Source organism: Salvelinus fontinalis, chromosome 3, assembly GCF_029448725.1.
Source record: "Salvelinus fontinalis isolate EN_2023a chromosome 3, ASM2944872v1, whole genome shotgun sequence".
In the NCBI taxonomy this organism is placed as follows: Eukaryota; Metazoa; Chordata; class Actinopteri; order Salmoniformes; family Salmonidae; genus Salvelinus; species Salvelinus fontinalis.
In genome coordinates this window covers 6,100,650-6,124,062 of record NC_074667.1, presented here as the reverse complement: position 1 = coordinate 6,124,062, position 23,413 = coordinate 6,100,650, and the positions used below count along the sequence as shown (strand labels likewise).

Sequence of the window (23,413 nt, the reverse complement as noted above, 5' to 3'; positions counted from 1 at the left end):
ATCACAAGTCTCAAATTCCATATTCGAATTTCTATTGGATGAGAAGTATTTCTAGATGTCCAGTAAAGACCACACGATTTTAGCATAACGTGTAGCTCATCTGAAGTTTTAATGTTTTTCATATAATCCATAACATAATCTAATATTTGTATGTAAATATGATGGATGTACTTTACTAGTCGACTTTGTGTGAATCGTTGGAGGGAATACTGGACCGCAACATTTGTGATTTCTTCTCGTTAACCCACTATGCTAGTTTAGCTAGCAGCAGCTTGCTTCCTTGCTAATTTCATGGGTTGCCTGTGTTGGTGAGTCTCTAGCTGGCTTGCTAATCTTAGCTAATGCTCACAAGGTTAGCTTCAGTGTTGTACAGTCAGATAGCAAAGCATACTTTTGTGTTTTACCTGTTTCGAATATCACTCCCACACGTTTAAGCTATCTAGTTATAATTTAGGACATTTTGAGTATTTGTTTATGCTAGCTAGTTAGCCTTGCTGGCTAACTAGCTAACAAAAATCCAGATGCTGGAATTTGATACAAATTACGGTAGCTAGCCAATGTGTTTACCTCTATATTTCTTACTAAAAATATGTATGTGTGTAGTTAGCTATGATCTTTCATAGTCTTATGGGATGTTGAAATGGAAAAATATAATGTTATACAAAGCCCATACTAAAGTAGGTTAGCTAGCTTGCTAACTCAACTAACGTTAGCTGATATGATTATGCTTGCTTTGTTTTGAAAAGGACCATAATAATGTTTGTTTCATCTGCATGGATGCACCATCTACAGCATTCAGGTGAAGTCATGAGTGGGACCAGTTGTAAAGCGAACGGCGCCGTCTACCCGGCATCGACAACTGTAATGACCACGGTGAAGAAGCCGAAGATGGAGCAGATTCAAGCAGACCATGAGTTGTTTCTACAGGCCTTTGAAAGTGAGTTGCATGACTTTTTACTTATACCAGGAAGTAACGATTTTAAGCCAGGTGGAAATCTTTGAAAATAACCAATAGCGTATAATTTGGATTTTGTTGTCTACTTTTCTCACAACTAATATCAATGACACTGACTAATATTAGGCCTATCTCTGACTAAATTTTATTAGAAAGTGGGCCTGGAACCATAACATGCATATACAGCTCTGTGAATACATTCATACAACAATTTTATTAAATTCTTACTAAAATCATAAAAAATAAGATTATTGAGCAGGCTATGATTATTGTTATGATGTATTTGCAGAGCCAACTCAAATCTACAGATTTCTCCGCACAAGGAACCTGATTGCAGTAAGCAAATATTACATCCATAATATACATGTATACATAATGTACAGTGCCTTCAAACTATTTACACCCCTTGAAATTTTCCTTATTTTGTTGTTACAGTCTGAATTGGATTATATGTAGATTGTGTGTCACTGCTCTACGTAAAATAACCCAAAATGTCAAAGTGGAATTGTGTTTTTAGAAATGTTAACAGAAAAATAAAAACGAAAAGCTGAAATGTCTTGAGTCAATAAGTATTCAACCCCATTGTTATGGCAAGACTAAGACTTTGCTTAACAGGTCAGATAATAAATTGCATGGAATAACTCTGTGTGCAATAGTGGTGTTTAATGTGATTTTTGAATGACTACCCCATGCATACAATTATCTGTAAGGTCCCTCAGTCGAGCAGTGAATTTCATGCACATATTCAACCACAAAGACCAGGAAGGTTTTCCAATGCCTCGCAACGAACGGCACCTCAGTAGATGAAGAAAAAATCAGACATTGAATATCCCTTTGGGCATAGTGAAGTTATTAATTACACTTTGAATGGTGTATCAATACATTGTCACTACAAATATACAGGTCGTCCTTTCTAACTCAGTTGCCGGAGAGTAAGGAAACCGCTCAGGGATTTCACCATGAGGCCAATGGGGACTTTAAAACAGTTCCAGCATTTAACCTCTTAGATGTAAAGGCAAAATGTTGATTTCCACCTAAATAGACATTCCCAAAAGGAACTGCTATTCATGTGTAATTACATGATACTGACATGCCAAAAATTGCTATATCTGGAAAGAAGACATCTGGGAGATTGAGGAAATTATCAGAAGATAGGAGTTACATAGTTTAGAATACACAAGATCAAGCACACAAAATTAAAATCCAAATATTTTGAAAGTAATCTTTCATCAATAAGATAATTATTGATGCCCAGAGCTGGAAACACATCAGATGGCTCCCACAAAATGTGAACAGTATCAGGAAAAAAAATGGCATTGATAGGCCTAACAACTAGAAATGGGCAGATATTTTAGTAAGTGTGGTCATGGGATGTTTCCAAGTGTCCCTAAACTTCTTCAAAGTGGTATATGTCTGTAAATTAGATGATTCCAGTGCTATTACATATTTGCAATCCCTAAATGCTATTTGTTCAGTATAAAAACAATTTCTACTATATCAACCTCACTCAAACATTGTGGTGGTGTTATGTGGTATCCAGGGTACATTCAAGTGTCCTTTCAACCTCCAAATTGTCCGAATGTGGTAATTGCACATGGATATGCCTAAAAGTTATTTTTCACTATAAAAACTAAGTTTCTACAACACCAACCTCTCTCAAACATTGTGGTGGTGTCGGGGGACATACAGGGGATATCCAAGTGTTTTCAACCACTCAAAAGTGCCTGAATATTTAGCCTAGGCATATCCAATATATTGGTCCCACATACAAATTAACTGTTTACAAAAACAATATAAAAGCAACAGATATGCATTCAAAAATATACAAAAATATCTTATAAAACACAAAGTTGGTTACACATGTTCTTCACTAAAAAGGGTGCAAAAATAGAAATAAGCTGAACTATTTACAAATTGCATTTGTGTTCGTTTTACATCCCAGATGTAAATGATTAGATTTCACTTTCAGCATAGCTTGTCCGTGTCGTGATAGTCTTTGAAGCAGTCCCTCTCTGCCAGGAAACAAAAAGCGAACTGGTATTTCGGGCAGAAGACCTGGCATTTCACCCTTTTTCGCCCCCTGTGTTTTGTGCAATGCATGCAGTTCTTCCTTTTGTCTTTTTGCATGTGTGTTGGATAGTGGCGCTCACCTTGAGTGGGGGGTCTTGTGATGGTTGCTTTGGGCCTCCCATTTCAGCCATTTCCAACACCAGCTGCTTTTGGAAGGCCAACTGGGAGAGAGGGGGTTGACCTTTTTTGCTTTGGACATCTGCTTGTGGAGAATGAAAGCATTTACTGTAGCAATGTCCACAAAGTGGCAAAAAAAATCTTATACCACTTCCTGGTCTTGTGGAGGACCTGGTAGTAGCCTATCGGAGCATCAGATAGGTCGACACCCCCTGTGCTGGCAATGTAGTCCTTCACAGAAATAGGACTGGGGACATTCTTCCCTTTTCACCCTCCTTGGGACATGGTTGTTATTGAATGCCTTATGCTTTGTGGTGAGCATGGTTACTTCCCTAGTGTCCTTCCATTTCACCAAAAGTAGCTTGTTATTCCTGTTCCAACGTATGGTCCCCTTCTCCGCTGTCTTTGTCATGTCGTTTACCTTGGTCTTGGGGAAACCGATTTTGTAAGGACGAAGGGTGCCAAGTCCTTATTTTCCTTTTCAAGAGGTCTATGAAAAGTGGATGTAGAACCATCAGACGGGGTGATTGACATAGCGATGGGGGGCGCTTGCTGGGGAAGGGTGGCTCCCAAACATCATCATCTAAATCGTCTGCATCCTCCATTCTGTGGTAAATAAAATTAAGGGGGCCTCCCGGGTGGCACAGTGGTCTAGGGCACTGCAGCGCTAGCTGCGCCACCAGAGTCTCTGGGTTCGCGCCCAGGCTCTGTCGCAGCCGGCCGCGACCGGGAGGTCCGTGGGGCGACGCACAATTGGCCTAGCGTCGTCCGGGTTAGGGAGGGTTTGGCCGGTAGGGATATCCTTGTCTCATCGCGCTCCAGCGACTCCTGTGGCGGGCCGGACGCAGTGCGCGGTAACCGAGGGGGCCAGGTGCACGGTGTTTCATCCGACACATTGGTGCGGCTGGCTTCCGGGTTGGAGGCACGCTGTGTTAAGAAGCAGTGCGGCTTGGTTGGGTTGTGCTTCGGAGGACGCATGGCTTTCGACCTTCGTCTCTCCCGAGCCCGTACGGGAGTTGTAGCGATGAGACAAGATAGTAATTACTAGCGATTGGATACCACGAAAATTGGGGAGAAAAGGGGGTAAAATTTATATTTAGAGGGGAAAAAGGAAAATATTGTTGTAAGACACACAGAATTACAGTTGACTAAATGTAGAAAACGACATTACTGTGAAGTAAAAACAACAGGCCTTTATCTGTACAGTGACTCGAAATAGGTGTGAAGAACACACACACACACACACACACACACACACACACACACACACACACACACACACAATGCAAACAGTAACACTTTGGAGACAAAGGCAGAGGTGAGAACCACAAAAACAATGGTCATAAGAGTTCAGTGGCCTTTTCAAAGTTACAAGGATGAAAGTTAGAACAGCAAACAGTGAACTAATATGAAACAGACAATAACAAAAATAAACATTATTACTCTCGGGGCTGGTGATCAATAACGGTAGGTCACAGGGGCGGCAGGTAGCCTATTGGTTAGAGCGTTGTGCTAGTAACCGAAAGGTTGCTAGATCGAATCCCTGATCTGATAAGGTAAAAATCTGTCGTTCTGCCCCTGAACAAGGCAGTTAACCTACTGTTCCTAGGCTGTCATTGTAAATAAGAATTTGTTCTTAACTGACTTGTCTAGTTAAATATAAAACATGTATTAAAAAAACAGCCAGACAAATAAGACATCCCCATGATCTGTGGAGTCCCGACTTTTGGTGTGTATAGACGTATTCCGTGTTTATTTTGTTTATGCTAACTGCAATGTAGGTAGCAGCCATCTTGAAATTAAGTCGTCGGCTCGGCCTGCCTTATACATTTGTATGCCCATATATGGTAGTAAGCCACACCAAAGATTTTAAGGCACAGGTCAATAGCCAAGATACTCAGCTTTCGGCAGACACCCTGCTTTTGCAGATAGGGGCTACCGTTCTCATACCAGACTGAATTGAATAAAACAAATCTAACAGACTTACCCAGAAAGACTCATAGTTGTAATTGCTGTGATTGTAACATGTATTGACTCAAGGGATTGAATACTTATCTATTCAAAATATATTAGTGTTTTATTTTCCATAAATGTGATTATTTAAAATAAAATAAAAAATCCACTCTGACATTATAGTATTTTGTGTAGATTGTTGACAAAAAAAATAATCAATTTTAAACCCATTTTGTAACACAACAAAATGTGGAAAAGGTCAAGGGGTGTGAATACTTTCTGAAGGCACTGTATATATAATAATAGATATATACGTGTCATTTTATTTTCTTTCTCATTTTCACAATGTCTGGTGTATTAATGATTAACCTCCAAATGCTTCCATTTTAGCCTATATTCTTGCACAGGACTCTTACCTTCATGACCCACAGAAACACTCGAACAAATGCCAAAAGGTAACATATTGTTCTCTGATTGATCTGAAAGGGATCAGATGATTTTTATATGGTAGTAAGACATTAATCAGAGATGGTATAAAGTAGAACCTCAAAGATAAGAACCTCAAACTTACAGACTGGACGTTAACTAAACGATCAATATCAAACCGGGACATGTTTTAAATGCAAAACCAAACTTATGTGGGCTACACACAAGCGTACACCTTGCTTACCCGTGTACATACGCTATCTATATTTTCTATAAAGGTAGATGCGGTTATCAAGATAATTTCAAAGTTACGGACGGCCATTTTATGGACCTCCATTCCCGACATGTTCATATCTTTGAGGTCCTACTGTACTTTTTTTTTATCTCATCAAAGTTAAAGCCACTTCTAAGGTCCTAATTTGTGCTGTGCTTGAACTTGTGTGCTCAGGAAAACTTTCAAGGTGGATGACATGCTGCTCAGAGTTGAGAAGATGAAGGGAGAGCAGGAATCTCACAGGTAAGAGTTATGAGACGTATAATACGTTTTAATGGATGCGTATCATAACTTAAAAAATCTTGAGCCGTATAGTTAGTTAGTTTTCTTTTCTTTTAAATGTATTTAATTTGAGGTGTTTTCACTTTATTTAGACATTAAGGTAATCAGAGGTGGAGACTGGCAAGTAGGAGAGAAACAGTGGGAAGGGTGGGGAGCCTTATATGTGACTTGTGCCTGAGAGTGTTACCACAGCTCTGCATCTTTTCTGATTTGTGTATTACTGCTTTTTCTTCTAGCTTGTCCTCACACCTGCAGCTTACCTTCACTGGATTCTTCCATAAGGATGGTATGCCCATCAATACTCTCCTGTTTGCACCATGTTCAAATGCAATGTATTTGTATGCCTTATACCAATGTGTTGGTGTGATATTTGTACAAAAACGGAAGAGACAAAAGGATTAAACATAAGACACACTTCATTTTTTTTCTCACACTTTCTCCCTCGCAGAAAAGCCATCTCAGAATTCAGAAAACGAACAGAGCTCGGTCTCTCTAGAGGTGCTACTTGTCAAAGTCTGCCATAAAAAACGAAAGGTAAAAACAAGGCTTCGTTTCTCTCTCACATTGTCTCAATCACGTGAAATTGTTTAGAAACCAAACTCCTAACTCACCTCCTAGCTAAATCCTAACTTTTCTCCTTTAACATTGTTTTCCATAGGATGTCAGCTGCCCGGTGAAGCAAGTGCCTACAGGTAAAAAGCAAGTGCCTTTAAATCCTGACTGCAGCAACCAAACCAAGCCTGGCTCCCTGCCCTCCCTGCTGGTGTCCAGTAACGAGTTTGAGCCCAGCAACAGCCACATGGTCAAGTCCTACTCGCTCCTGTTCAGGGTCTTACGCACCGGGAGGAGGGACATGAACGGCCTTGTGAACGGCGAGGCCAACGAGAACATAGGCAAGTAGTTGCTAAAACACCCTCGGGGATGTTGGATGACTTACTAAAATCAAATGTCTGTGTTTGTTTGGAGAGAAAGCAGATCAGTTGTAGGGACACTGCCTCATGAAGGTAGTTGAGAGAATGCCAAGAGTGCAAAGATGTCATCAAGTTAACAGGTGGCTACTTTTATGAATATAAAATATATTTTGATTTGTTTAACACTTCTCTGGTTACTACATGATTCCATATGTGTTATATCATAGTTCTGATGTCTTCACTATTATTCTACAATGTAGAAAATAGTCGAGGGTTTTTCTCTATTTTTACTGAGTAGGTGTGTCCAAACCTTTGACTGCTACTGTGTATATATATATATATAAATAATATGGCAACCATTTTGTTTTGATGATGTGGCATTATTTTCATGAGGAAAATGTCTTGTTTTTGTTTGTTTGGTGTCTTTACATGTTTAGATGTGACAGAGGTGCCCAGCAGAAAGAAGAGAAGCTCCGCCCACAGAGAAGATGGAGAGACCACAGAGACCTTTGTTGCACAGATGACCGTGTTTGACAAGAACAGGTAAACAACATACCATATATGGCAAAATGGTAGTCATTTATCCCCAGGTGGCAACTGTCATTACCAAGTTGCTGCTGCATTTTGACCTCAAGGGTATTTAGCAGCTTTCGACTGGCTTTTTAAAGTGCTTTAAACTCTGACCCATATTTTTTTATTAAAACCATGACCACATATATGCTATAGCTGTTCACACTCATTGTTAAATTCATTACTCAGCGCGTATAGTTAATAAGTGACCTCTGTCATGTGCAGGAGATTGCAGCTGCTGGATGGGGAGTATGAAGTGTCCATGCAAGGGATGGAGGACTGCCCTGTCAGCAAGAAACGAGCCACGTGGGAAACCATTCTGGATGGGAAGGTGAGTGTGCCAAAGGCACGTGTGTGTGCCAACCTAGAAGGCTTTGATTTCAGGCCAGCACTAAATACACCTGATTTTAATTACACTAATCAGTCTTGATAAGAAGTTGATTAATTGAATCCGGTGTTGTTGTGCAGAGCTGAAACAACAGCTTGCCCAACCAGTAGCTCCAGCACCAGGGTCGGGGACGACAACTATACTATCAGTAGGACACTCCACATCGAAATGTGTGTATGATGGTACTGAGACAATGTTTCCGGCTCTGCTCCCACAGAGGCTGCCACCGTTCGAGACGTTCTCTCAGGGACCCACGCTGCAGTTCACTCTGCGCTGGACAGGTGACGCCAGCGACAAGTCCACAGCCCCCGTGGCCAAGCCCCTGGCCACACGCAACTCTGACGGCTCCAGCCCCGTGGAGAGCAGGCCCAGCACACTCAAATCTGCCCCCCTGTGTAAGAGACACAACACACTCAATAGCAACTTACTTGGCTTTTACCCAAAAGGAACAACACATTGTAACCTCCCATTAGATTCACTCACACCAATTTCAGTATACTGTTCCCTTGCCTTGACTCAAAATGTGTGTATCTAAGGCTGGGTTTACACAGGCAGCCCAATTCTGATCATTTTTTCATTCATTGGTGTTTTGACCAATCCGATCTGATGTGATTGGTCAAAAGGCCAATTAGTGTGGGGGGGGGGATCAGAATTGGGCTGCCTGTGTAAATGCAGCCTTGGTCACCATCTAACCGATACTAGAGCCATAAATATACTATGACTTTAACTTTCTAATAAAATTGACCAGACCGACATGCAGCGGCATCACTAGCACAATAATGTCCCGAAAAATGGTTTGTGCTATCTAATAACCTCTGTCTCCTTCATTTCTCCCTCCCCTCCCTGTTGTAGCTGTGAAGGCCTCTGTCAGCACAGACATCCAGATGAAAAGAGAACAGATCCTGTGTGAACCCAGGCAGAAACTGCGTATATTTTACCAGGTCTGTTTATGCACCAATATGAAATGTTTCACATCGCTTTACATAGTAAGGGGGAAACTCGCCTCATCCATCACTAATGTGTAGCACACGCCTGGTTATGATTATCATGACACACCTCTAAGTACAGGGGAAGGGTAGCATAATATACTTAAATGTAAAACAAAATCTTGTTTGAGCATCACTAAGAATGGTTCAGTTATTAATAAACCAGTAATGAACTTCCATCTTTTTGTCCCATGGCAGTTCCTGTACAACAACAACACGCGGCAGCAGACGGAGGCTAGAGACGACCTCCACTGTCCCTGGTGCACCTTGAACTGTAGGAAGCTTTACAGCCTGCTAAAACACCTCAAACAGTCCCACAGCCGGTTCATTTTCAATTACGTGGTGAGAGACTAGGGCTTTGTGAGTGTGTGTGTACAGGATTCTTATGTTTGAACGTTTTCCTATTTCAGCACGCTTATATGGAAGGATATTCAACAAGCACTGCACTGATACAAATGACTGATGATTAAAAGATTGTGGGGGCGTTTTTGTTCGACTTCAGTTTGGCTTTTGACATTATCGATCATAGTCTGCTGCTGGAAAAACTTGTGTTATGGCTTTACACCCCCTGCTATATTGTGGATAAAGAGTTCGCTGTCTAACAGAACACAGACATGTTCTTTAATGGAAGCCTTTCCAACATAATCCAAGTAGAATCAGGAATTCCCCAGGGCAGCTGTCTAGCCCCCTTACATTTTTCAATCTTTACTAACGACATGCCAGCCAGTGTGTCTCTGTATGCAGATGACTCAACACTATACATGTCAGTTACTACAGCGACTGAAATGACTGCAACACTTAACAAAGAGCTGCGGTTAGTTTCAGAATGGGTGGCAAAGAATAAGTTAGTCCTAAATATTTCAAAAACGAATAGCATTGTATTTGGGACAAATTGTTCACTAAACCCTAAACCTCAACTAAATCTTGTAGTAAATTATCTGGAAATTGAGCAGGTTGAGGTGACAAAACTGCCTGGAGTAACCCTGGATTGCAAACGGTCATGTTCAAAACATATTGATACAACAGTATCTAAGGTGGGTAGAAGTCTGTCCATTATAAAACGCTGCTCCTACGGGCTCTAGTTTTGTCGCACCTGGACTACTGTTCAGTCGTGTGGTCAGCTGCCACAATGAGGGACAGGGCAGCACACGTACACAGAGAGCAAACATTAATAGTGTGCATGTTAATCTCTCCTGGCTCAAAGTGGAGGAGAGATTGACTTCGTCACTACTTGTATTTGTGAGAGGTATTGACATGTTGAAAGCACCGAGCTGTCTGTTTAAATGACTAGCACACAGCTCAGACACCCATGCATACCCCACAAGATATGCCACCAGAGGTCTCTTCACAGTCCCCAACTCCAAAACAGACTATGGGATGTGCACAGTACTACATAGAGCCATGACTACATGGAACTCTATTCCACACCAAGTAACTGATGCAAGCAGTATAATCAGAAAAAATGTAAAAGATTTTTAAAATGTGAAGCAACACAAACGTAGGCACAGACACTTGCATATACACACACACATGATAACATACACACACGTACACATGGATTTTGTGTTCTAGATATGTGGTAGTGGAGTATGGGCTTGAGGGAACACACTAAGTGTGTTGTGAATTCTGTAATGAATGTATGTATTGTAATGTTAACTATTAACTTATGCTAATTTGATCTTTTGATTAACCCTATACAGGTAAAAAAAAAAAAAAAAAAACTGTTAAAAGCAAAGAGATTTTAAAGCCATCTACTACCAAGTACCTGGCATACTGTATGTTGAATATTTGAGTTAAGAATGTTAAGAGTTTGAGAAATAGTTATTTGAATTGAATTGATGTCCCCCTGTGTCTCCAGCCTCACCCTAAAGGTGCTAGGATAGACGTGTCCATCAATGAGTGCTACGACGGCTCCTACGTGGGAAACCCCCAGGACATCCACAGCCAGCCCGGCTTCGCTTTCAGCCGCAACGGCCCCGTCAAGAGGACTGCTGTGACACACGTACTGGTGTGCAGGTAAAGAAGGCTTCTCCTGTCTTCATCTCACTGGCTCTCACCCTCAGTCAACCAGTAGCAAGGATTGCATCTCAGAATCAAAGCACTGAAGTTAAAAGATTCCCTTGGTTATGTTCAGCCTCCTGGGTAATCATGTGAAATTATTTTTGTATTTGCTGTATGCTTAAAAAGTAAAACTGCAATTTTGATTGGCTGACGTATTTCATATATCCTCACTTAGATGGTACCATCACAGCCATATAGCTAGCTGAGAATGTGTAATATTTGTCCACTAGCTTGCCTGCGGGTGTGTCCCTAACCTAACCACAGCATCTGACCCCTAATCCATTGCTCCTGTCTTGTAGGCCCAAGCGGACGAAGCCCAGCCTGTCAGAGTTCTTGGAGTCTGAGGATGGGGAGCTGGAGCAGCAAAGGACCTATGTGAGCGGACACAACCGCCTGTACTTCCACAGTGACAGCTGCATGCCTCTCAGACCCCAGGAGATGGACGTGGACAGCGAGGACGAGAGAGACCCTGAGTGGCTGAGAGAGAAGACCGCCACGGTCAGTCCCTCTGCTCACACTGTTACTCAGACCGAGATTATGTACAATGGAGTAGAAGAGAAGAGAATTAAAAACATAACAATTGACTGCCTGATGTTTATACAGAATGGCCCATATCCTAACTTTAGATAGATGCATGTCAAATGAGTATCCCATTGATATCAATGTATGAAATTCGAGCATCTCAAGATAGGATTACACCCTATATGAAGCCAACAGAAATGAGTGTCTGCTTGAACTACAGCTGTGCTTTGCTTCCATATACTAAAACGTACCTTCTGGTTGTGTTGGTAGACTAATTTATGAGTGTTCCACCCACAGCAATTGGATGAGTTCACAGACGTCAACGAGGGCGAGAAGGAGGTGATGAAGCTGTGGAACCTGCACGTCATGAAGCATGGGTATGTACCTAAAAGCTGTGGGTATGTATCTCTAATCACTAGCCTCTTACGGCACTATAGTAGATAACTTAGAAATACACATACAGCCACATCACCTTGAAGAGTTTACCTCTTAACATGTGCTATAAATGGTCTCTAAGTAAGGATAAAAATAGTCATCTTTATGTTACTGTAATTTAGAAATCCACATAAAGCCATGACACTTTGAGAGTTTATATCTAACATGTGATACAAATAAAATAGCATAATGTATTTAAAAAGTAGTCCTTAATCTGACTTATTCTCTCTAGTAAATCAGTATTCTAACCTCATTTCCTCCCGTTGTGTTCTGTTTCCTGTCCGTATCTAGCTTCATAGCCGACAACCAGATGAACCAGGCCAGCATGCAGTTCGTGGAGAAGTGCGGCGCCTACATCGCCCGCCGCAACCTCTGCCGCAACTTTCTGCTGCACCTGGTCAGCATGCACGACTTCAACCTGGTCTCCGTGGCCACCATCGACCGCGCCATGTCCCGCCTCCGCCACATCCAGGAGGAGCTGCCCGACGCTGGGGCGGACGACCAGGTTGACCGGGCCCTCATGGAGGGCGCCTGCAATGGCACCGCAATCGCCTGCAGCTCTGGCGGGGGTGGTGGGACCAAGCACGGCAAGAGGACAAAAAGCTCCGTGACTGACTGATGAACTGATGGCATTTGGTGGCAGCAGTCGATCCGACCCATTCATTTTCATTGTTATAACTGTCACCCTTGGTGCTTAGCTAGGTGGGAGGAAGATGTCAATGGAGGATTGTCTTGTATTGACTCAAGACATACAAATATAGCTACACACACAACACAGGCATATGAAGACTCACTGTAATGTGAGGTTTTACCAAGTCATTATGCACCGTGAGACAGTTTTAGTGATTCTTGGTGGTTTCGGGGGTGTGAAGAAACTAGGGGAATCACTTGAAAGGTATTGTAATCATGCTTTGACTCCCTTTGTTATCACGTTGTAATCAGAAACTGTATTGAGTGGATATACAGTAAGTCATGCATATTGGTAACATTGTCACTCCTGATTATCTGTATTCCATAACCCAGTCTGTTTGGCTCTCATGATCCTTTTATTTGAGTATTGTTAGCACTTGGTAATAATTTGTATTAGTGAATTGTTTTAAACTTGAGTTGAATCACCATTTTAATTTTATTCTGCGCAACTGCATCAATTGTCAGATTCACCCCGTCTGTCTTGAATCCCCGGAATCCTTATCAGGATTTTATTTGTTTTGATTTGATGTATGTTGATTCTCATGTTTCTGTTGATACTATCTTGAGTAAAGAAGGAACAGTGGACTATTTTTCCACACGACCGGATTACTCTTTGCATCCATAGCTTGAGGATATTAAGCCAAGATGAACCACAAACTGCCAGCACATTCGCCCTTTTTATGTAGACTACCTAGCTCTTCTACAGGGGTGTGTTCACTAGGAACCAAGCGGAAGCAAACGGGACAAAACGGGGCGGGACCTACCTGTATTTGTCCAATAGGAAATTCTTGTTTTTGTTGCAAAATGTTTTCTGTTGTGAAATGTTTTGCCACGGTTTGCTACTGTGTGCACTAATGAATACACCCTAGATAACATGACTACAACCTATGGACGTTTTATGACATGCTGGAACCTGTATTATGGTTAACTAGGTTTGAGGGACATCTGGAACTCAAGCTGTTTTTGATGTTCATTGATCTTCATAAACGGGTGAGATAGGAAGTGTTGGACAACACTCCTTACAGACACTTTGTATACATTGTAATAATGTCAATATCTAGCTATATCCCATTGTGAACCTGATTATCACTGATTATGGACATGTAGGATTTTTCTTCAAAGGCAATATGCTGTTTGTTCATTGGAAATGGGTCCTAGTTGATATGTGTCTATCCTACTATTAGGCTCTGTTTAAATGCCAAAGGGGGTGATTTTCAGTAAGTTTCTCAGTTCTGCGCACATTTTTTTTTTGTTGCTGCATCATTTCAAAACTTTAAATGCCAAGCGGTGTATAAGCCTTAGCTGTGTTTTTGCGTTGTGTGAGTGCACAAATTGAACAAAAGCAGTAGTTTTGGTGCTTCGTTGCACACCTTTTCCCTCAACTCCATGGACCAGTCTTTTACTTCCTTGTACCTTTATGCACGTTTTTGATCGGCTGGATATAAGGGTAGAAAACAATCAATTCACCATATTGACAAACCACCGTTGAAGTCGTGAATTATGTTATAAACTTTGGATATGGGGATTTTATATTTAAAATAAAATACATTTGACCTTGTCAGTTTTCTTTATTCAACTGATATCAACATTCATGAAAAATATAGAACATTTTAATATATTCAGAAAATGTAGATTAGCCTACTCCCAAAGGTTTTGTAACTCCAGTGCCTAGGGGCGGTACCAAATATTCCTGACGTAGTACTCAAATTGCTGTCTGATTGGTTGATCTGGGTTTGGCGCGTTTATTTGAATATACGGAAGCGGTAAGTTACACAACATTTAAACATTTGGCTGCGTGTGCTGATTTATTTTTTAAGGAATAGCTAAATCATGAAATTAGCGTGAACGTAAGCATGTTTAAAGTAACTTTCTCGGAACGCTATCATTGACTTGTTCAGAAGCTCATATCAGAAAGTAAAGTTCTCTAACTAGCTAAGTCTATGTTGTTACAATGTGTCAACGGTTGGGAAAGTGCTACTTTATAGGTATCTATTACAGCACCTGCTGCCATCTGGCACTACGAAGAGAAAAGTGAAAGTAACTTTAATTTTGTCTTTCCATTATAGTGAATGATATGAATGCCCTATTGATGTTATGACAGTAATGGTGACATCTTCAGAAAGGAATTTGATTTTTTATTTAACTAGGCAAGAAAGATGTGGTTATCGCCCTACTTGGCCATTGAGAAGAAGGCTGGGTGCTCAAAATCCAACGACATCACAAAGTACTTCAGTATAACCCCACAACCTCTTGGGAGGAAGAGCCTAATTTCTGAGCAGGCGAAAGAGAAACCTAAGATGGTGCCTTGTCATATTGGGGGGTCTTCTGATGAGGTGCCTCTCTCTGTGTCACGGTCAACCAGTAGGCTGCACAGATTCAAGCAGAACAGATACCCCAAAGCAAGAACAAGCCTCATCAAGGAAAGCTCCTGTTCAGACCCTCCTAATAATGTTAAAGTGATTTCAGAGTCAAACTGCTCCAGTGCTGACACGGCATTCAGGGGCAGGGCAGTGATGGGGTCAGTGGACCTGGCTCAAGTCACTGGCCGATGCCATGGAGCAGGAGTTGGACTCGAATCTGGTCAGAGTGAAATAGCATGTACCCTCACAATTCAAGCAGCGGTGCAGTCTGCCTCCGGGACAACCAGGGTCTCAGATGAGAAAGTGGCAACTATTTTCACCAGGAAATGGGACACTAATAAGGCCAATAGTCCCCAACACTCAGAGAGATGGATTTTGAATTGGTGTTCCAGGTCAACACTTAAACACAATCAGACTGAGAGGAAGGGGTCAATTACTTCTGGCTGGAGAGATAAGTTGTCAGGGTCTGCCCGCAAGGGGTCTCTTGAAGAGGTCAAATTGTCTAACCCACTGTTCCCAGTGAGAAGAGTCTTCACTATGCTGCTGAAGAAATACAAACATAAAATTCTGGAGTCGGAAAGTCCCGGTAAGATTGAGAGACTATAGTTAACTCTATTCTATCTGTGTCATGTTCTTATTGTCATGTATACAGTCTGTGTGGTGCCATATTCTAGTATCAGATTCAGTCTTATTTGTCGCCTTTTCTTTCAGAGACAGAGATAGGCGCTACATCTTCTAGCTCTGTAGGAAAGAGGAAACATCAGAATGAGAAGGAGGACCCTGAAACCGTACGCAAGCGCCAAAGGTCTAGCCCGGGGTTAGAGGAGACCAGCTTGACTGGGTATAGTCCCTCTTTAGAAGACCAAGTCAGGGGGTCTCTTATCGCCTCTTCCAGGGGTCAGCCTAGAAGAAGCAGGCTGAGCCGAACACAAAGACTCAGGCGGCAACAGCAGGAAAGTCAAGGTCTGGGGATAGGTCATAAACTGACCCCTAACCCACCAAACCAAGCAGAATCTCCTCAGAAGGTTTATCCTGCCCAACCACAGCAATGCCTTAGGAGAGGTGATGATTCCTAATACATTGTAGTTTCAACAGCAATCAGTATTTACTTTTCTTTGTCCACTTTTGTATGTCCTAACTGTGTATGTCCCGGACCATGAGAATACAGAGGTGCTTTAGCTCTGTCATTGATTGGGATCTGCTATTGGTTTTTAAAATATGTACCTTTATTTTTCTGCTGTGAAGTTCACAACATTGAGGATTTGCTGTGGACAGAGAAGTACCGCCCTCAGCACTCCAGTGAGGTAATAGGCAACTCCGCCTCTGTAAAGAAGCTACACAGGTGAGTTGCTAACACCACTGCTAGCTCCTCCAATGTATAGCTTTTATAGTATGCTGTCTTAAATGCATTTCCTTATTTCTGTTTGCAGTTGGTTAAAGAATTGGAAACGGAGAGCTGACTGTGAAGAGAGGAGAAAAGAGCGAGGCAGGAAACTAGAGGAAAACGCCAACAGCAATGGTAAAAATAAAAACTTTTAGATGTTATGAATTGATGGGGGAAAATGTGTAAAACAAAAACCACCAAAAATAAAACCACTGTATTATAAAAAAAAACATCACATCTTCTATGAATAACATTGATTGTAGCGTTGACCTCCGGTTTGGCTGTGCAGACTCGTGGGACTGTGGTGACTTCCAGGGAGAGGCTAGAGTGGGGGAGGAAGAACTGTGTAGCACCATACTGATCACAGGACCTCCAGGGGTGGGCAAGACTGCCTCAGTATACGCCTGCGCTCAGGAGCTAGGCTTCAAGGTCAGTGTGGGACTACTTGGAAGACCTACAGTTCCATTCACGTGTAACCTTTTATTTAACTAGGCAAGTCAGTTAAGAACAAATTCTTATTTACAATGACGGCCTACACCGGCCAAACCCGAACAATGCTGGACCAATTGTGCGCCGCCCTATGGGACTCCCAATCACGGCCGGTTGTGATAAAGCTGGATTCGAACCAGGGTGTCTGTAGTGACACGTCTAACACTGAGATGCAGTGCCTTAGACTGCTGCGCCACTCGGGAACCCGAATAGGACCTACTGATTGGTATTAGAATATGATACAGAGACATTCCTCTATTTTTAACTTTTAAATGACAGTTTGTGGGTAATTGGATAAGATGGGTAAAGCAGAGAACCAGGAGAGGCTGGCTCGTGTTCATTCAGTCATATGATTCACCAAAACAGGTTAGCTTTCATACGGGTGTATCCAATCATCTTCTAAGCTGTGTAATATATGTAAGATGGCTGTCTCGACTGCTCATTTCCTTGGCCTCTCCAGGTGTTCGAAGTGAACGCCTCCTCCCAGCGCAGTGGTCGCCACATCCTGACTCAACTGAAGGAGGCCACCCAATCTCACCTGGTGGAGATCCAGGGAAGCACCACCTTCAAACCATCTCATCTCAGTAGCTACAACAACACTTCAACCAAATCTGACACAGTAGCTGGTAAGCACACCCCGCTACTGAAAAGTACGTTATTGCAGTCTAAGCATAACCATCTACTGAAAATCACTTATTTAAAGTGACAGGACCTATTTTGTATGGTGTTTGTCCAATGGAGACTGTGGGTTACATCTATTTTGTGCTCTCCTCACACAGGTAAAGTGGCCTCTCCCAGAAAGGTTTACTCATCCTATAGGAAGGGGCCTCAGCCCCCTCGTAGCTCCCACCATAAGAGAGGTGGCAGTGCAGCCTCCATGATGCTGGCTAACTTCTTCAAGAAGAAGAGTGAACCAGAGATCACAAACTTAGATGGCCCTTCGTTATCTACAAAACAGAATGAGCACCTACCAAACAGTTAAGAAAAACAGGAAACACCTTGAAAGTTTAGTTAGGATCTTAGGAGGCTGGTGGGAGGAGCCATAGGAGCACTGGCTCATTGTAATAGCTGGAATGGCATTAATGCAACAGAGCCGACCGAGGGGTTTCCATATGTTTGATGTGCTCGATACCGTTCCATCAATTACAATGAGCCCGTCCTCCTATAGCTCATCCCACCAGCCTCCTCTGGTGTGGCTATGGTTAGTCTTTTTATTTAATTGTTGATATTATATCCTACAGTTTTTGTCTCTCTCAAGACCGTGAAGAAGGCAGATATTATTAACCCTCCGTTAGTCAGTCAACTGTCACCAGACATTGAAGAGCCACCAACAGGTAGCCGGAGTAAAAGGATGTCCACATCACTCATTCTATTTGAAGAGGTAAACCACACAGCAGTCCTTTGTATAGCAGTGCTAGGTTGCAGACTAGACCGCATAACTGTAGTTTTAATGAAGTGACCGCGCTGCACCTGCTCTCCCGCAGGTTGACGTTGTATTCGATGATGATGTGGGATTCCTCACAGCAATCAAGACCTTCATGACGACAACCAAGAGACCTGTGATACTGACCACTAGTGGTGTGTGTGTATATGCTGCATACTGAAAAATGTGAATTTAATTGGATTGAAAATGACCAAGTTGAATCATAACACGAAAACTGTCTTTAGATCCCTCCTTCAAAGCAAAGTTTGACGGTGACTTTGAAGCGATCCTTTTTAAAACCCCTTCAGTAGTAAGTCAAGCATCTTGGCACCATTGCATCCCCTCAACTAATGTGCATGATATGGTATGAAGCTGCTACTCCATTTTGTTTCTGTCTGTGTCGTGCACCCTTCCAGGTGAATGTTTGCAGTTATCTGCAGCTGCTGTGTCTGGCTGAGAACGTCAGGATGGATGCTGGGGACATCACCTCTCTGGTGAGCCTAAACCAGATAGACATTAGACGTAGCCTACTGCAGCTGCAGCTCTGGGCCTGCAGTGGAGGAGGACAAGCATCTCAGAGGGCAACCCCACTGAAGGAACCTGCAGGTGGTGTGCATGGAAGTGAGTGATGACAAACTATTAACTGACTAACTTCAATGGTTAGGTGTGGTAGTATATCACATGTATTGTGACCCCTTAGTTTTCTTGGTCCCTGTCTAAAAGAGTTTAGATCAAGTCTTACAATTGAATCACTTGATTGTTTTGGTGAACCCTAGCTCTGGATGTTGCTGCAGTGGAAGACATTGCAGTGGGTGAAAATACTTCTCCCCGCCATCCTCCCTATGATGTGGGCTGCACTCAGAGCATGCTGGGGCTCCTGAACTCTGGCCCCAGCCATGACCTGCAGACCACTCTAAAGGCACGTCACCTCAGAGGCCCTGTGAACTTGAACTAGATGAACGTCCAATGCTTTTATTCAGGTAACAACATTGAATGTCAGTATAACTGTATGAGGTGTCTTTCTCTTTGATTCTTCAGTGCCAGTCCTGGGCTAAACCAGACATCATCAAGCTGATGGAGATCCTTACTGAGAGCTGGAGGAGAGGTGTAGCTTTGCTCTACTTGAACCTGGAGCTCCTCCTTCCCCTACCAGTCAGGACCCAGCCCAGTCCTCTCCTCACCCCAAAGAAAGTGACTTGCCCTAGGCTTCAGAGTGAGCCAACACCCCCTGACATCCACCACCCTCAGATCCTGGATCAGACCAGTCCAGTTAAGGTGTCCTTCGGCTCCAGGCTGAGGAGAAAGAAATGTGTGCCTACATCTGATTCCAGATCAGCTCACAGCATGTTAGTAAAGCCTTACAGAGCCTCACTGTCTCTGAGGAGGGCTCATCCAAGTGTATCAACTATTACTGAGACTATTAATGACAGACTTCAAACTGAGAAGGTGGCAGATGGCTTGGTGTACCACTGCTTAGATGCAATAACTGACTTTATGGACCTCATGTCCTTCATTGATACCTCCATACCGAGTGAGTCTTCACATAAGGCTGGCCCATGCAGACCAGGGTCTTTTCTCTGGACAGGGGCGGAGATTAAGGATGGACTGCTAGATGAGATGAGAGAGGAGGATGGGGGCTGTAGGTGGTGGTGTGAGAGGACATTGGAGATCCAGGCTGCAGTAGAGGGCCTGGGCTTCCACAGGTGCCTGGCCAGGGTGTCTGAGGGGTGGGCTGGATCCCAGAGGCTGGAGGGGGAGCAGAGGGGGAGGGTGATTGAGAAACTCACCCTCCCTCTCGCCCCACCCAGACAAAGTTTCAATGTCAGTCAGACCACTTCCTGTGATCCTAGGTGAGTGCAGTTTCCTGATTCTGGTATTTTTTTCGCTGTAAGAAATGCGTTGGCAGCTCAGTCCTCTAAATTACCATACATGCTTATGTGAAGTTAGCACTCAAAGTTTGTATTGTTGTCAGAAATGAGCATTATTGCAAACAAAACCTTGATATTAGATTAAACTTAATAGAACTCTCATTGTAAAGCTCCAGTTCCATTGAGTCAGTGTGGTATCTGAACAGCAGTTTGTCTTCCAGCGTGGTCGAAAGGAGATATGACATCATCAGAACCGTCCTCTCAAGCAGAGCCTTCTGCACCTTGGGAAACAAGCAGGCTGTTGCCTTGGACTACCTACCTGTCCTGCGCACCATGTGCCAATCAGAGAGAACTCAGCAGGGCCAAGGCAGGTGAGTCAATACGCTGCATGAGAGCACCGTATTCATTTCTACTAAGAGAAAACAAGGTTATAATTAAAAAGATTGCTCAGATGACTTACAAATACCGATTTTGTTGTACGAATGCTGTTTCTGCATTACCTCAGCAGTATTCACCTGGGCCTCCCTAAGGCTACTGTGAGACTCCTTGCAGATGATTTCCCATGACAATGACCATTGAAGCCAGCAAGACTACACAAACAGATCTACAACATTTCTGGCTCTCTACACTGGATGACAGGAAGGTTAATGCTATCATCTCCCTATGTTAATGACTTGTGATTTAGTGAATGTAGCCCATGATACATTTTGCTGTACGTTCATATTTTTTTTACATTGAGTGAGAAGTTTAAGTTTATTGTATGCATTAAAAATGTAATCCTATTTTTATTCATGCATAAAAATAAAAACATGTATTTGTTACTTTATATTTTAATCTGGTTCAGTGAGTTGGTGTTTAAAATCAGTGGTATTTCAGGCTTTGAAGGCATTAAACATTTGCCCACAAAGGTACAGATGCATGTGACAAATCATCACTGTGCATATTCAAGCTTATTCTGCTTTACTAGTGGCCCTGAGAACATTTCTATTCATGGGAAAGTGAAGAACATGATGTGTGGTATCTATACGAGGAGAGGCTTGAGTTCAGCTGCTGGGGCCTGAACTGACCTCAAGTGCAATACCATCTGAGTCTACAGGTGGGAAGTACTGTAGTATACATTTAAATGTAAGCTAGTGTCAATTTACATCAAGCCTCCAATATGCAGGTCTCTCTGGTTAGCTCTTTGAACTTCGACCCCACCAGGTCACATACTGTACACAGTCAACCAGTTTGAGTCTGGTGGAAATTGTCGCTGTAACATTAACTCGATTCACTGAGTAGCTCGTAAAACGCCACAGCCTGCAATATGGCGTCACACAGCTCCTCCCCCCGACTCCGCCCGCCCATCTGGAAGGAGTTCCTGTATTTCACCAACAGGTTGTGAGGGAATGTCACCCTCGGAATCTTCTGAGTCACTGACTCCGTCATCATCCGTTGCACCGCCTGGGCCCCGCTAGTGCGGGAGTCACCCACCATGAGGCCAAAATGGCGGCCGACGGCGGTGCGCATCATGTTCAGCACCTTGGGTGGAGCAGTGATGTCAGGCTGGGTGTAGCGGGGCTCCAGCAGGGCAAACAGCATAGCCTCCACTGTACGCATGTGAGCCATTACTGGGTACAGGGCAGTGTTCTGAAGGGAGATTGATGGCTTTTCCACAACGAAGAAGTCAGCCTTGGGGAGATTGGATACCACAATGGAAATCTGGTAATGAGATGTGATTCAGTACAGGAGTTAGGCTATTTGGATATTACAGAGTCAATGATGTGCTAAGCTGAAACCTAGCCCTGCGACATGGCTGTAGACTGACACCATAGGAGTCTGCACAGTCATGTCTTACCCAAATGCAAGAATACCTCTGTCGGAAACATTCAACTTACATCATCCAAGTAGGCAGAAGCCATGTAGGTTCCCTTCAGAAAGTTGTGGCAATCCTCATGTTTCCACTCCAACACGTTCATGCCACGATCCATGTGCGCCCAGGCTATTTTATTCACTCCACACACAATGGACACTATGGAATTTGCTTCCTGGAAGAAAGGTGGATTAATACACATGTAATAACACTGATGTAGTATTTATGTGGTGATGTGACTGATGGGGTACAGACAGTGGTGACTGACCCTGTGGGCTGCCCAACTGTGCCATCAACATCCAGACCTCAAGGCCATCCGTCTAGCTAAATCATCTTACCTCTAGCCAGGTCCTTTCCACCTCTGGTCTGATGAACTTAGCTAGCTGGATCTTTACTTTTCTTTTCTCCTTCTTCTCCGGAGGGTTGAGGATGGAGTTGAAGACAATGACAGCACTTTTGTGTTTCAGAAGAGGCACATTTATGACGCTTTCGAGATTTTTAAAAGGTCCATTTCTAGTCCTGTATTCCACAATGTTGACAGACTTGCGGCCACGAAGGAGCTTGACAGCAGCAAGCTCCGACTCTGCCGCATTGTTGAGGAGCTGCAGAATGACATCTCGCTGCTCTGACGTGTAGTATGCGTCCAGCGACTTGTCGTCGCAAGGAGTAGTAGATGAAGAGAGGGTGTCATTAAGGGTTTCAAAGCCTGCGACTGGGATCCGACTCCTCCAGCAGCACGTGCAGTTGAGATACCGGAATTCTAGTTTGGGGAGTGAGCCCTGGGGTTGGTAGAATAAGCCATACTGCCCTGCAAGAATAGATGGAAACACATAATAGGGGGCGGTATAATTTGTGGAACGTTCCAACAGGAATCTGTTCCAAAAACTTCGTAAAGTACAAGATTGTCAACAACGCATAATGTAGCATGATCAATTCACCTAGCTAACTAGCTGCCGAATAGGCATCAACTCACCACGTAGTTTATTCTTAATGTTTGTCCATAGGTTACCAGAGTGAGGACATACATTTTTCGGAATAAATGTGGTGAGTGAAACATTCATTAATTAAATAGCCAACTCCCTACCCAGTATCAACTTTGTATGCGGTGTTTGTTGGCAACCTTGTTTCCGCAGTTTTTGGAACAGATTCCTGTTGGAACGTTCCACAAATTATACCCACCCGCTAACAAATAGCACCTGAAAAAAATAAGTTACGATAAACTTGACAGCTTGAATTAAACATTTGTGCATACCTCTCCGGGCGATTAAAGACATAAATCGCCTTGCAACCCACATTGCAATCGTGGTTTTACAGGTAATTCATTCAAACCTTTGCCCTTTAGTTGTTCGCCGATCTCACGCCGATGCGGAAACAAGGATCACGCATACTACGTTCCG

At 43.0% G+C, this 23,413-nt stretch overlaps 3 protein-coding genes across 6 annotated transcripts; 2 read left to right on the top strand and 1 right to left on the bottom strand.

Annotated features, from left to right (window-relative positions):
• The first annotated feature begins 39 nt into the window (after window positions 1-39).
• Window positions 40-14,198, top strand: LOC129836795 (polycomb protein suz12-B-like). Of its 3 annotated transcripts, XM_055902926.1 has the most exons (17): window positions 40-308; window positions 793-937; window positions 1,245-1,291; window positions 5,486-5,550; window positions 5,970-6,038; window positions 6,314-6,363; window positions 6,526-6,611; window positions 6,736-6,970; window positions 7,426-7,531; window positions 7,784-7,889; window positions 8,164-8,341; window positions 8,799-8,887; window positions 9,131-9,274; window positions 10,791-10,948; window positions 11,293-11,491; window positions 11,813-11,913; window positions 12,242-14,198. In XM_055902926.1, the coding sequence occupies exons 2-17, from the start codon at window positions 808-810 to the stop codon at window positions 12,567-12,569; spliced, it is 2,091 nt and encodes a 696-aa protein (XP_055758901.1). In that variant the 5' UTR covers window positions 40-308; window positions 793-807; the 3' UTR covers window positions 12,570-14,198. The 3 variants fall into 3 exon arrangements, with proteins under 3 accessions (XP_055758901.1, XP_055758900.1, XP_055758899.1); XM_055902925.1 differs by lacking the exon at window positions 40-308 and having other exon boundaries at window positions 323-937; window positions 11,813-11,892; XM_055902924.1 differs by lacking the exon at window positions 40-308 and having other exon boundaries at window positions 324-937.
• A 75-nt stretch (window positions 14,199-14,273) lies between these two features.
• On the top strand, window positions 14,274-20,990 carry LOC129836769 (ATPase family AAA domain-containing protein 5-like). Of its 2 annotated transcripts, none has more exons than XM_055902922.1 (15): window positions 14,274-15,586; window positions 15,712-16,062; window positions 16,246-16,342; window positions 16,431-16,519; window positions 16,674-16,813; window positions 17,334-17,499; window positions 17,653-17,850; window positions 18,115-18,254; window positions 18,358-18,451; window positions 18,542-18,606; window positions 18,713-18,917; window positions 19,073-19,215; window positions 19,335-20,146; window positions 20,386-20,535; window positions 20,673-20,990. In XM_055902922.1, the coding sequence occupies exons 1-15, from the start codon at window positions 14,797-14,799 to the stop codon at window positions 20,728-20,730; spliced, it is 3,498 nt and encodes a 1,165-aa protein (XP_055758897.1). In that variant the 5' UTR covers window positions 14,274-14,796; the 3' UTR covers window positions 20,731-20,990. The 2 variants fall into 2 exon arrangements, with proteins under 2 accessions (XP_055758897.1, XP_055758896.1); XM_055902921.1 differs by having other exon boundaries at window positions 20,670-20,990.
• tefm (transcription elongation factor, mitochondrial) lies at window positions 20,979-23,411 on the bottom strand. Its single transcript, XM_055902928.1, has 4 exons — window positions 23,269-23,411; window positions 22,355-22,824; window positions 22,042-22,191; window positions 20,979-21,865 (listed from the first exon to the last, which is right to left on the bottom strand). The coding sequence occupies exons 1-4, from the start codon at window positions 23,309-23,311 to the stop codon at window positions 21,425-21,427; spliced, it is 1,104 nt and encodes a 367-aa protein (XP_055758903.1). The 5' UTR covers window positions 23,312-23,411; the 3' UTR covers window positions 20,979-21,424.
• Window positions 23,412-23,413: the final 2 nt, after the last annotated feature.

Excerpts from the sequence above, each read along its gene's own strand:
- LOC129836795 (XM_055902924.1), top strand. The coding sequence starts at position 757 with ATGTTTGTTTCATCTGCATGGATGCACCATCTACAGCATTCAGGTGAA. Across the intron at positions 7,532-7,783 it reads ACCGTGTTTGACAAGAACAG|GAGATTGCAGCTGCTGGATG; the intron begins GTAAACAACATA and ends TGTCATGTGCAG. Across the intron at positions 9,275-10,790 it reads GGTTCATTTTCAATTACGTG|CCTCACCCTAAAGGTGCTAG; the intron begins GTGAGAGACTAG and ends CTGTGTCTCCAG.
- LOC129836769 (XM_055902921.1), top strand. The coding sequence starts at position 14,797 with ATGTGGTTATCGCCCTACTTGGCCATTGAGAAGAAGGCTGGGTGCTCA. Across the intron at positions 16,814-17,333 it reads CTCAGGAGCTAGGCTTCAAG|GTGTTCGAAGTGAACGCCTC; the intron begins GTCAGTGTGGGA and ends TGGCCTCTCCAG. Across the intron at positions 17,500-17,652 it reads CAAATCTGACACAGTAGCTG|GTAAAGTGGCCTCTCCCAGA; the intron begins GTAAGCACACCC and ends CTCCTCACACAG.
- tefm (XM_055902928.1), bottom strand. The coding sequence starts at position 23,311 with ATGTGGGTTGCAAGGCGATTTATGTCTTTAATCGCCCGGAGAG. Across the intron at positions 22,192-22,354 it reads TGGAAAGGACCTGGCTAGAG|GAAGCAAATTCCATAGTGTC; the intron begins GTAAGATGATTT and ends CCTTTCTTCCAG. Across the intron at positions 21,866-22,041 it reads CTTCTGCCTACTTGGATGAT|ATTTCCATTGTGGTATCCAA; the intron begins GTAAGTTGAATG and ends TCTCATTACCAG.